Source organism: Gigantopelta aegis, chromosome 4 (assembly GCF_016097555.1).
Source record: "Gigantopelta aegis isolate Gae_Host chromosome 4, Gae_host_genome, whole genome shotgun sequence".
NCBI classification, from domain to species: domain Eukaryota; kingdom Metazoa; phylum Mollusca; class Gastropoda; order Neomphalida; family Peltospiridae; genus Gigantopelta; species Gigantopelta aegis.
Window position 1 is genome coordinate 77,501,344 of NC_054702.1, and position 13,709 is coordinate 77,515,052.

Below are 13,709 nucleotides of genomic sequence, written 5' to 3' on the forward strand. Positions count from 1 at the left end.
ATCTGCGAAACAGGCATTCCCAGGAACTTTTTTCAGCGTTTAGTGGCCTCAATGAGACGACAGCGCCAGGCCTATATCAATACCCAAGGTGGACACACTCGCTACTGACTGTGTGAACGTCGTGATGTGGCTCATTTGCATATGGCAGGTGCGCCCTTTTCATTAACTATTGCTCGTTTCCATACCTTCGGACATTTCACTTCCCATATTATAACGTTTCATACACGACTGTCTTTTGTGTCACAATAACTTTTGCCTTTTAGTATATGTTACACACCAAATAGCTGTAGTTTAAAATGAACTGACGTGTCATTAAAGCTATATTTCCTTTTTTGTTGTTGTCCCAAACACCACATAAAGCTAAGGTGTGTACCACAATAGCATGCTCGAACCTTAACTGGATATGGACACAAACTGTGCTTAATGCAAATCTTCCATTCACATCAAATAAAATTTAGTCCCATAACTTTAATTGCTGTTGTATGTAAACGTATTATTAGATCCCCCAAATTAATAATATTCATATTTTTAACATATCTGCAACACCAAGTATTAACCAAGCATTATATGTTTGCACCATATTATTGTTATCACCATCAGAACAGAAAACCCCCATACCTTTATTACTTAAGGCAACCATGATGAGTACAGATACAATCCAAAATTAAGAATCAAGATGAGAAGACATTGCAAACTATTTTACATAAACAGGTCAAATAATATATACAAATGCTTCAAATGTACTTCTTTATTACCGCATTTATAATATACATATAGTAAAACTTTTATTTTTCGGCTGGTCGTAAAAGACACAAAATAAACATGATTGAAAAGATGAAATAGGAGGAAAAATTAAATAATTAAAATAGATTTAACACGAGTTTTCGTTAAAAAATCTGTTTTGAAGTTTTAGCATGTTGGGTTAAATCATAATTACACAAACTGCCTTGACGACTAGGATATCTGTACACCAAAACAAATGGTGCAGATTCAAATAACATTTAAAAAAACAGAAAAGAAAAAAAAGGCTCAATATTTCACACGAACCGTCGTTCTGTTCGCTTGTGGGTTACGCAAATTTAAATTCACAAAACAGAAAGCTGTGAGTCCTACCATACATTTTCCTTCTCTTGGGATGTTGGCCGTAACAAATTGGCTAAATTATGGGTCCTGGCTCATGGACTACAACCGCCAATATGTTAAGTAGTTTACTGTTATATGTTCCATAAGTAATTTTACCATCAAAGAAACTTATCTTTATTAATGAAACACTGTCATTGAAGTTCAATGCAAGTTTGAGTTAACTGAATAGGGTACGTAAATAAAATTCACGGTTACCCAGGTGAAATCACGTACACCGATGTGAGGTTTCCTAAGATTGTAAAATAGTGTCTCTGTTTTGAACCTTATTATTAAAGATATACATGTATATTATTATTTTATTTTAATATAGCATCTGGATTCATATGGTCACAGGTTATGGTTGAATAATATCCTATCTACATGTATTACATAGCTACTGTCTGACCTGGTCTCGGTCACGGAGGCTGTGCCCAGGATGGATGTGTTTGAATCTTGATTGAATATGAGCACTTAACAATAAAGTAACAAAATATTATCGGAAGATGATTGTTCTGCAAGCGAAATATACAACTGATGCAGTGAAAAATATTGGACAATTTGTAGTCCCAATCTAATGCTTGCAGACCATTGTTAAACCATTTAGTGCTCACTGCTACAACCCGAATCTCCATCCGGTTAATGTCTTTAGACATCATATATGTCAGGTCATCTAGCTGAACTGGTGTAAACATAGTACATGTGGAATCACTGGCACCATGCAGTAGAACCCAACTCCCTAGGTGCATTCACTGTCAACCTTTCCACGCTAACTTTATAGACATTAATGTACCCGAAAATGTTGACCAAGTACATCAAACCTTCATCGTCGAATGCAAGATTTAGTGGTTTCTGTAAACCATCTGGTATTGTTGCGTGGTGTAGTATATCGGTACCGTCCGGGTCAAACACAGATACTGCGTGTTGAGAATTATTAACAACATATATAAAACCATTTCTGTCTTCATGAGCTGCGAATGGTTTCCAAGTTGGAGGTACTTGACAGTTCGTAAGTTTCGTACCATGAAGATCTCGAACGCGTACACAGCTATCTCCCCATTCACAGGTAACAAGATGTCCACTTTTATCAACGCTCAGATTTGTTAGAGGCTTTTGCAGGTGGAGACTGAATCGTTCTTGCAAAATCCCGTCTGTTGAGTACACTCGGAAATAATTATCTGGCAGGTTGCCCACAATGAAACCTTCATTTCTGTAATTAGCAAGAGCAAATGTGAATATGGTGCCACCAGGTGGTTTAGCAGATAACATAAGTTTGTGTGTCCCTTTTCCTATCTGGTCAAACATGTACAGGTAATTTGCGTGGACAGCACCAATGACATTTTTACAAACTGCTACAGCAAAAGGTGAAAAATCGTCACCCGTGGTCAAACATTCCTTTAAAGTCCCACTTGTGGAAATGCATTTAATTTTTCCGTTTGCACTATCGGATAGTATAATAGTATTGTTACCGACTGCCATGCTTCTTATCACTGGAGACTGCGTATCTGAGTCGAACCCAGTGTCAAAGATACGCAAAAGTTTGAATGAAATTTTGGAAGTTTCCAAACAAGAATGCAAGATGAAATTGGACTCCGTCTGCACACTATCTACTTGCGCACTCGGTAAACTTTCCAAGTCTTGTATACCGCACGTTTGTTCGTTGATGTCTGGGAAGACGTCTCTAGCAATCGGCTTTAAATCCACATTGGGCAGCTCCTCAAGCTGCTGGAGTCGCTTGGTGATCGTCTCTTCAAGGTAGAGCACCTCTTCATCTTTGCCATGTACTATCATCGTCTCACAAAACTCCAGGCATCCTTTTGCTAAAGTTATTTTTAAATATGCCTGTTCCACCTGTGAATTACACTGCTTCAACGTTTCTTCTATCCTGTCCTCTACCAACTGTAATGCCTGTTGTCGGTGGCGTTCTATTTGAGCGATTATCCCTTCTATTTGCTTTTCTATGTTTGCATTTGCTTCAGTTTGATGCTTATTGACTCGTGCAAAGTTTTCACAAACCACTTTCTTTTCGTTTTCTAGGTGCTGCAATTTTTCATTAACTTTTGCCGCATAATTAACAAGTCGGTCCTTTTGGGCTACAACCGCTTCAGAAGCTGTTAAACAGATGTGCTCCCGATGTTCAAGAAAAACACAAGCTAGACATATTGGCGTGTGGCACGTGTCGCAGAAATACTCTATTTCCTTGTCCTTGTGTTGTGAGCAGGTTAATCTGAGCAGATTTCTGAGTTCTTTGTCATATGATCCTTTTCTTATGTCTTTCAAGAGAACCTTCTTGTGATTCCAAGTCGTGGAGGAGGCATTGTGTCCATCAGAACATCTTGGACATAGTTAGTCTCCACAATCCAGACAGCGACATTTGGCAGGTGAAGTATTTCCACGAAGTGTACATGTCGTACATTTCACGTCTTTGTTGGTCTTCACTTTCAGAACCTCAATGAGACTGTTGATTAAGAAATTAGTTTTTAGATCAGAAACAGTTTTATGTGAAAGTGTGACAGAATCTCTGCATTCTGGACACAATATTGAACCAGGTTCATCAGATGTCTCGAACAGTTTCTCTAAACAATGGGAGCAATACGTGTGAACACAAGGCAGAATTTTCGGCTGCTCATAAATATTGAAACAGATTTTACACGTGAGGAAATCTTTGCTGATCGCTTTTTGTGATATTCCTTGTTTTGACGCCATCCTGAAAAAAACAAAGAAAGAAAGAAATGTTTTATTTAACGACGCACTCAACACATTTTATTTACGGTTATATGGCGTCAGACATATGGTTAAGGACCACACAGATATTGAGAGAGGAAACCCGCTGTCGCCACTTCATGGGCTACTCTTTTCGATTAGCAGCAAGGGATCTTTTATATGCACCATCCCACAGAAAGGGTAGTACATACCACAACCTTTGATATACCAGTCGTGGTGCACTGGCTGTCTCCTGAAAAAACAAGAACTTTGGAATAAGAGAAAAAATGGCTTGTAAGCCACGACAACAGCCGACTGTGACAAGACAAACATTATGAGTTTCGTACGAGGCACTCGTATCGTGTGGCGTGGCCTTTACCTAACGTTGTTATGTCAAGATTTGTTTCCTTTAGACTATTACCATATTTAAAAAAGGATATAAGATATACAATGTGTAACAGTACATGACAACTTATAAGTTCTATATTTAAACAAGAACTACAACAGAAGAACAGAAATACCTGTAACTATGAAATGATAAGAATCAAATGGTGTAATCGATTACCTCGACTCGTAATGGCTGCTTATCTACAACAATCAATATGTTATGTTAAAACCCTAAACACGTCTGCGTTCAGCCAGCCCGAGCGGAAAAACGTCCGTTTGTAGGCCTACTCTTCACGGTAAACCAAATGGCCACGTTGAGAACCAGTCAAATAGTTCGCGAACGTTAGCAAAACGTTTACTGGCTGAACTTGGGCCAGTTGCTTAGTGGTCGCGTTAGAATTTAAATAGACAATATGCATGAATGTAAGAAGGCTGCACACAGATGACAGACTACAGATTGGAGACGGGGCAAAGATAGGCTTACACAACTTATTAGCGCTGATTGTGCAATGCCTTGTCTGCCCAAAACAACGAAATTACTCGAATATCCCGAGCTTTATACGAATATCTTACTGTACCCAAATACTGTCAACTTTACTCGAATATTCCGAACTTTGCCTACAAAAACTCAGGTGTTTTGTTGTTGTTGTCTCATATGCATGTACGAAGGGAAGCGTTGTTTACCCAATAATTTCCCCAAAACTAACGAATTTGGGCCCTTGTTCATAAAAAGTACGCAAGCATTTGGAAGAACGCTAACACCACGCAACTGTTCCCTGTCGTTTCACGTAGTCCGCATATTTTAGCGGGTACGCAAACAGTAACGCTATTTCATGTCAGTATGTTTTTGTTTTTTTTGCTAATGTCATGCTAACCAACTTTAAAAATATAAATAAACACCAATTGTTTTGTACGTGCTGTAAGGTATCTATCTTACAGTTTTTAAGTTGTTCGCATAAAAATAATTTACCATCAATAAAGTACTAATCAAATACTTGATTAGGTGTAGGATTTTGAGCATCGCCTGAAATCTGTGACCTTTTGACCTCTGATAACCTACCTATTGACCCCAATTGAATATTTGACTGGTGTGCGTGTACCTCTTACCAATATCAACATGTGGAATTGACTTGCTAGTATACACTGATCTGGTTTCGTGATATGACCATTTATATTTCCCCTTACCTACAGCTATATTTTTGTTAACGTTAAAGATACGACCTTTTTCCATTTGTCACGCAAAGACTACTTTGCAAAATAAATGAACACGAACACTTCAGATTTGTTGCAAGATATGTCCCCTGCAGTTTTCAAGTTGTTAACACAAAAATAATTGGATATTAAGTGAGTACTAATCAAATAAATGCTTATATGTCAGAGTTTAAGCATTGCTTGAAATCTGTGACCGTTTGACCTTTGGTGACCTACATAATGACACAATAAGTATAACATACACACCAACGAACAGAGGTCACCAATACCAATACTTTGAGTGGTCACAGAGTATTCTCTATTAATTTAAACTCAAGTTATGTCCATTTTTGTTATCACTACCCCATAATTCTAATTCCAAAAATCTTGCGTCATGGTTCACTTTAACCCCTCCAAAACCATAGTGGGTCCCAGTTTATCCAATGTTAACATTCATAATCCTAAAATATAGTTCCGAAACTGTTAGAAAAACATTCATGGGGGAAGGGGGGGGGGGGGGGAGGGTTTCCAAGGTGGGCCCTTCAGCCCACGGACTAATATGGGTATGTGCGTCAAATAATTACGTAATATGAAAAACATTCTTTCTGGTCGCATATAGATGATGTATTTGGTTCACACGTCCCTCTCTGACGTCGAAAATCTAAATTTTTGTTGAAAGTAAAGCGCTCTATTAAGGAAAGAGACAATAACGCCTGCTATAAGTTGTACTATACTAAATAAAACCCCATAGGCGACCATGTTAATGTTTGCATTTAAAAACACTATATGCAATATATCAACCAAACACTGACCCATAAATATCAGTATTACAACCCCTACCTCAAAGTATTAACTAAAGTAAATGGTACCTTTCATGGCTCATTTTTGGTATAACCAGATGCGACAGTTATAATTTTATTATATATTAATTTTCATTTGTTTTACATTCCCCTCCAAACCTCCCCGAAAGTTCCTTGGCATTCCGCCTAAAGTTATTGGGGCCCCCTCTAAATGGATTTTCTGGATCCGCCACCGATAACGGCAACGGAACTGACGGCAGGATACTTGTCATATGATAATAAATATACAACCAAGGGTATAACGCTTATAACCAAGAATTGACCGGTAAAATTGTTGTAATAAACAACTACACTATCCATTCTGGTCCTTGTCGACAGTATTACAGAACTAATTTGGTGCCGTCGTGATGATGAGGATTCTGCACTGGCACCCGGAACATCAAGATCCTCTCAGCAGAAGGAAACCCAAAATAGAACTGTAAACACCCAAACAACGCTCAAGGTAGGACTATTCAGTTATTGCCTTTTGTTTTACCTCACAATTAAAGTAATCAAGATAACCAAGCGAAATAAGACACTAAGATACGAACAGACACCATTTTGTTTTAACTTACCAAAATAGCCTTCATGTTAGACGGTCCATACCACGAACAAGACAGTTGGCTTACAGTATCTGTGTTCAACGTGCAAGGACTATAAACCAGTGTACGCCAACTAGGCATTCGACTGGAACGTATCGATACATTCGTAGTGCATGTATTGTAAGAACAATCTTAAGGCTACATACCATCAGGTGCCACGTAAGAGAACAGTTAAGGCCGCGAAACAGCGTAATTGCAAGACTGAGCATTTGTTAATCAGATACAAAATTAACCAGTAGACCTGCTAATATTACCATCAACCCCTCACCCCCACCCCGAGATAATGATATACCCGTATTATTTGGCAACCTAGGTGGCCAAATGGCGTTATTATGTACCATGATTACATACAGCGCCACTCAAGCAGTCATACCCTTTTACGTTGATCTTACTACATGTACCGAATGAATTAAATGAAAGACGACGAAAATTTTTTTTTTTTTTTTTTTTTTTTTTTCATTTTTTTTTTTTTAGCATACTCCTCTAGCAGAGGGGAAGTAAGTAACCATATTCACCAAACATAAAAGGCAAAATAGTAAAAAAAACCTAAACTATTTAAGTAAAGTAAAATGCCAAAAGGGAAATATTTTACATTTGTTGAACAACAGACATGGCTATACAATGAATGGATGACATAGATTTATTATTATTGTTTTAAAGTTAGTTAGCTTAAACTGAAGTTAAGAATTAAAAAAAACCCCCAAGGACTCGATCAATAATAAAACATAATGTGGGGAACTTGATTTACAACAACCAAAGGTATCCATTTATAATCAAATCTAAAGTTTATTTTGTAATTGTGCAGAAATAATTAGAAGTAAACTGTTAGACTAACCCATAGTTAATTTAACTATATTTTGAACAGCTTGGTCCTGCAGTTTTGGGTTTTGTAAGGTAATTGGTGGTGTCGTGGTTAAGCCATCGGATATACGGCTGGTAGGTACAGGATTCGCAGCCCGGTACGACTCAATAGGCAGATGTAAGACCACTACACACTCTTCCCTCTCATTAACAACTAACCCACTGTCCTAGCTGAGTTGTGTGCCCAGGACACTTGCTTGAACCTTAATTGGATATAAGCACGAAAAATTAAATGAAATTACAGAAGACAACAGAGACGAGGAGATTGTGTATTTAGAACAGACCGTCACAAAACGACATCATGAACTGGTAGACACACCCGCGTCTGTCATAGTAACCGATAAAACATTGCCAGATATGGGCAAGAATATGTTGACAGGTACTTGAAAACGTCAGTACCAAAAGACATGCATAGTTTACGAGATGAATGTAATTACATCGAATTTTCAGTGACGGCAACAGCTAAACCATGAACTAAAATGTCACTTCTACTTGTAAAGTACTTTAACACAAATTACAGTCACAACAAATATTGGCCTTTTGTATCAGGAATAGCAATTTAAATCTACACATAGCAAGACTGGAACCAAACTGTGGGCTAAATCTACAAAATTATCATTATGAAAATGTGAATTATTAATGTATGTTAGGAATATCTTTCGTAGACTTTCGATTATATATTCAAAATATAAATATACTTACGAAGATTTTGAATTATTAAACCTATTTTCGTGATCATTGGAACAAAATAAAACATTAAAAAAATGCTTACCTTTAATATCCAGAACTAATTTAAAATTTTTAAAAACATTTTAATTTTTATCCCAAAATTTAAAATATACATCTACCTATCTGTGTTTTTACATAATTATTGTTTTTATTTTATTTTAATGTAAATAATCCTTTTTATATACTTAAATTTATTTGACACCAATAGCCGATATATATTGTCGCTGAACTAAGAAAACCTCGTATCTGCATTTCAAAAATACAAAAATGTATTGCTACAAGCTGATCCAGTGTAACGCTTGGCTCTTAAAAACTATAACATGAACAAAATATAACTTTATTTTTAATCTTATAGTTCTTATTGCATTTATTGCCCTCCTGTTTGGTGTCGCATTATTTTACTTACAATTTTCAATCTATTGCTAATTTAACAACATTTGACCTATGGGCCCAAAATATTCACTGAAGATGGCAAATATATATAGGCCTACATATAGTATTGGATGTGAAATATTAAAAACACAGACCCATAACGTTTAAATAATTCTTATTTCAGTTGTGTTATCGTTTTTGGGGAGCTACTTGATAAACGCATATATATATATATATATATATACACACATGTGTATATGTATATATATATATATATATATATATATATATATATATATATATATATATATATCTATATACACACACACACACACATGTATATATATATATACATGTGTATATATGCACACATACACACACACACACACACACACACACACACACACATATATATATATATATATATATATATGTGTGTAATGTGATTTTTGCCTATTCCCCATATATAGCGTCTGCCCCCAGCCCCACCCCACCAACACACACAAACTTCACATATTGTTCCTGCGGGGGCCTGTCCTAAAAGAACCTCCTGTCCTATGAGTACACCTAAGAAGTGTTGTATGTTTCTCCATGTGAAATATACTCTTCAAAAGAAGAAACGCAAAACCACATTGTCGTAACATTTGGAGAATTGATTTAATTATTGAATGGTGAGTCCGATAATTACCAAATGTTGCAGGATTGTTCACAATTCACTCTAGTCCATTGTGAGTAAGTGATAGGATACACCACCAAGGTCAAGGTCATCTGGAGTCAATACCGGGTGTGGCCTCCACGTGTGTTGACAACTGCCTGGCACCGCCTGCCCATTGAAGCAACCAGAGTACGGATGACGTCCCGGGGGATGGTTGCCCACTCGGCCTGCAAGGCTGCTGCCAGCTCGGGCAGGGTCTGGGGCTGTGGTTGTCGCTGTCGGAGGCGTCGGTCCAACTCGTCCCATAGATGCTCAATTGGGTTCAAATCCGGTGATATCGATGGCCAAGGAAGGACATTAATGTTGTTGTTCTGTAGGAAAGCCGCTGTGAGACGTGCTGTGTGAGGCCTGGCGTTGTCATGTTGGAACACTGCGTTGGCGTTGGCCATAACTGGAACGATGTGTGGCCGGAGGATCTGGTCAATGTAGCCCTGTGCATTCAGGTTGCCCTGCACGTGGACCAGGTCAGTTCTGCCAGTGTGTGAGATGGCTGCCCACACCATGACACTACCCCCGCCGAATCTGTCCACTTCCTGCACGCAGTTTGCCGCATAACGTTCACCACGACGCCTATACACGCGACATCTTCCATCATGACGTCGGAGCAGAAATCGGGACTCGTCACTGAACCACACCTGTCTCCATCGCAGTTGAGGCCATTGTCGATGAATCTGGCACCACTGCAGTCGGAGTCGACGGTGTTGTGGTGTTAAGATGACACCTCGAACTGGACGTCTGGCACGAATTCCTACCTCACGTAGGCGGTTCCGTACGGTCTGGTCGGATATCCTGCGCAAACCTGGTATTGCTGCGGCTGTGGAGGTGGCAGTAGTCAATCGTTCCCGAAGGTGGCGTACCCGGATGTAGCGGTCCTGCCCGGGGGTAGTGACCCGTGGTCGACCGGATCTAGGGAGGTCACGTGTTGATCCATGTTGCTGGTAACGGTCCCACAGTCTGGAGGTTCCATTAGACCAAATAAATTCCTATTGACGACCATAGTAACAATTCTTAATAAAACTAACAGAAGCAACGTTTCAAACCTCCGGGTCAGTATATACACTGACAGTGTGGTACCTCCCATTGATAATTATTCGAAGAAACTATACTGTCACGTATCGTTTTAAGCACTTACAGGAAGTTTACAGTACCCACCGTCTGGTCCGCACAAAATGCCAGTGGAAATTTTTATTCCCACCCCAGTTACCGACCAGTACACAATGTCACTAGTGTAATAATTGTTCACGTAATAAAACATGTGGAACTGATGGGGCATTTGTCATATTATTTGCACAAATAACCAGAGTCACATATATCCACCAATCACGGCCATAGTTACGGTTTACTCCTTAAACATTTGACGGTGCACTTCGAACTCTGACCTCACAATCACATGATTGGTACATTACAACCTATATTGAAAAAGTTCCAATTTCAAAAGGTGTCCAATCACATATTTTTAAGAAGGTTATTTTCTTGTGTACTCCAGTATGAAATGATACAGCCAGCAGAGTAAGTGGAATTACAGAGCAGCGTCTTTAATAGTACCTACCAAAATGGATCCACAGCATAATAAATATACATGGGAATGAGGTACATCATATTTTATCCTTGTCTGGTAGGTAGCACAGCTGAATAATACAACACCCACGTGGGTTTGTATACTGTATAGGGTACATACTCCAAACTGAGCTATTCAGAATACCCCACACTAGAAGAACTTTACATGGAGATGCTATGTACTGAGTGAACCACAGAAATCAGGAAAATAATCCTCGTAACATCAAAGTCGCACCCAATTAGTGACCAAACCACTGATGAGGCAGCTGTAACTAGCACCCAATTAATCACTGGAAGCAGTGAAAGATTAATGTCCATTGTGGCAAAGTGTACAATATACACAGGGAGAATGAGTCAAAAATGAAGTGACAACGTGTCGACATTACGAAATCTGGCTAATTTGGGGGGTGACAATTGTGTTTGCATGTATCAACACATGGGAAATAAATTGCCTTCTTTTAATATTACTATCCATGCACCAGCAAAGTTTGTCATTTAATTTCTGAAATCAGACTGACAATCATCATAGTTTTAAGCAAACCATTACACATTGATTACAATGCCAGCAGTGAAAAAATCATTACAATTTGGTTTCAAGAAAGGACATGTTTCATACCACAAGAACGGAAGACCAGTCACAAGGGGGTGGACCACATCAAAAGTGAGACAGACAGTCAGACTTACAAAGTCAATGACTGAAAGGGTCTTGCACACCAGTGCTCATGGTGTACAGGTGACACAAGTTCAGGCTGCGGATTCCTGTCGGCTTTTGCGTGGACTGCGGAATACCCCAACACAGCTGGAACTGTGTTCTGTGGCTCCCGCTGGTGCAAGGTAAACAATTACCACTGCATGACACATTGATTACAGAAAATAAAATCACTCACTGAACATACATGTAGCATATTAAAGCCCTTTGAGGGCTATTTTCACCAAAAGTTAACTAAAATCATTACACAGGCCACGTTATCTGGCCTAAGAATAAATCGCTGAGGTTTTTCGGGCTTAACATCACCAATTTCAGATTAAGTGGATAAGTGTCTGCATGAAATTTACATCTGCAAGTATCAAACTATGATAAAACATCAAAGAGTAGGAATGTTGCACTATACAAAATACACACTACAGTGTAAGAGGAGGTAATCTTCATGAAAAACTACATGAGAATAAATGCATAAAAGTGTAGGGAATACAGTAACAGTGGTTACTTACACTGAAGTTAAATGAGGGTACCTTTGATTAACAGGCCTGAGGCAGACTCCTACAGGCTGATTCACATGGGCAAGCTGGAGGACATGATGAACAGGGTTTGGAGAGAACATGCCAGTGCCGTTCCCAACTGCAATTCAGGTCGACTAGAATTCAACTTTGCCGCAGAAGAGCAAAGAGGTGTCTGCACCCGCCAGCAAGTCCACTGCACATCATGCATGTACAAATCACCAACATTTAATCTGTACACAGAAACACGGAGGGGCAGGGGCAGACGACAAGCACAACCTAATGTCACAGTACAAGTAGGCCTCACAAAGATGCCAATAAGTACGACCAATTTTCGGTTGCTGTGTACCTGCTTAAATATCCCACCACCTTCACATAAGGGCTGTCAGAAAAATAGCAATAAAGTAGCTGACACAATCACACAAGTAAATCAAGAAGACATGTATGCCAAACGGGAGGAACTTAAAGTAATTAACACAGTCAGGGGTACACAATCCAACATTATCAACATTCAATGTGACGGCATATATAACAATGCCCTGTATTCTGGCATAGGCAAAACCCCGTTCCAACCTGCCACGCAAGTGGTATATACTGCTGTAGAACACACTACAAAAGACAAAAAGGTTATAGCAATTTCCACAAAAAATAAATTATGTTCAAAACGGCACAGTATAAATAATTCGCAAAAATGTGCGGAAAATATGTCATGTTCGTGTGACATTCCCATGGCAATGTCGATAGGAAATGAAAAGGAATGGGCTAAAGATTGTTTACTACAAATTAAAAGAGAACAATTTAGAAGTACAATACCTGACGACAGATCCGGACACAAAGGGTTTCAAAGCTGCCACTGAACTGTATCAGAAAAACGTCACCAAAACCGAACCGCATTTTCTTCTCGACACCAGGCATCTTTCTGAAAACCAAAGAAAATTTGTCAAAAATTCTAAATCAGTAGAAACAATGATGCCAGGTAGAACAAAAACAGAGAGAGTTAAATTACCATCTAGGTTTTCCAATGACATTGCCATGAAATGTCAGGCTGAATATGATCAAGCCTTTAAAATGCATGCGGGAAATATTTCTAAATTCATGCGTGCAATATCCTACACTCGCGAGGCCGTTGTGTCCTGCTACCAGGGCTTACACGACAAGTGTAAAAGATACTCACATGTCTGTAGAAATATTACACACAACTGGATCTCTAAGAGTTGTTTCCTAAATAATAACTTTCAAATAGACACTACAGAAGACAGCACCAACACGTTAAGAGCATGTGTCGACTACCGCCTAGGCCCAAAGATACTGCAACACACCAAATTCAACACGAATACACAGAAGTGTGAGGCCGTAAACAGATGCCTAAGACATTCTTTACCGAGACACACAACATTCTCTAGAACTTTTGCCGGC

General features: G+C 38.8%; 1 protein-coding gene across 1 annotated transcript; it reads right to left on the reverse strand.

Moving 5' to 3' along the window:
• Positions 1–1,459: 1,459 nt before the first annotated feature.
• LOC121369997 (E3 ubiquitin-protein ligase TRIM56-like) lies at positions 1,460–6,829 on the reverse strand. Its single transcript, XM_041495080.1, has 3 exons — positions 6,815–6,829; positions 4,388–4,410; positions 1,460–3,454 (listed from the first exon to the last, which is right to left on the reverse strand). The coding sequence occupies exons 1-3, from the start codon at positions 6,827–6,829 to the stop codon at positions 1,828–1,830; spliced, it is 1,665 nt and encodes a 554-aa protein (XP_041351014.1). The 3' UTR covers positions 1,460–1,827.
• Between the last annotated feature and the right edge of the window lie 6,880 nt (positions 6,830–13,709).

Bases quoted from the DNA above. Each gene is read 5' to 3' on its own strand.
- LOC121369997 (XM_041495080.1), bottom strand. The intron at 3,455-4,387 runs GTAATCGATTAC...ACTATGTCCAAG, and splicing joins AGCAGCCATTACGAGTCGAG to ATGTTCTGATGGACACAATG.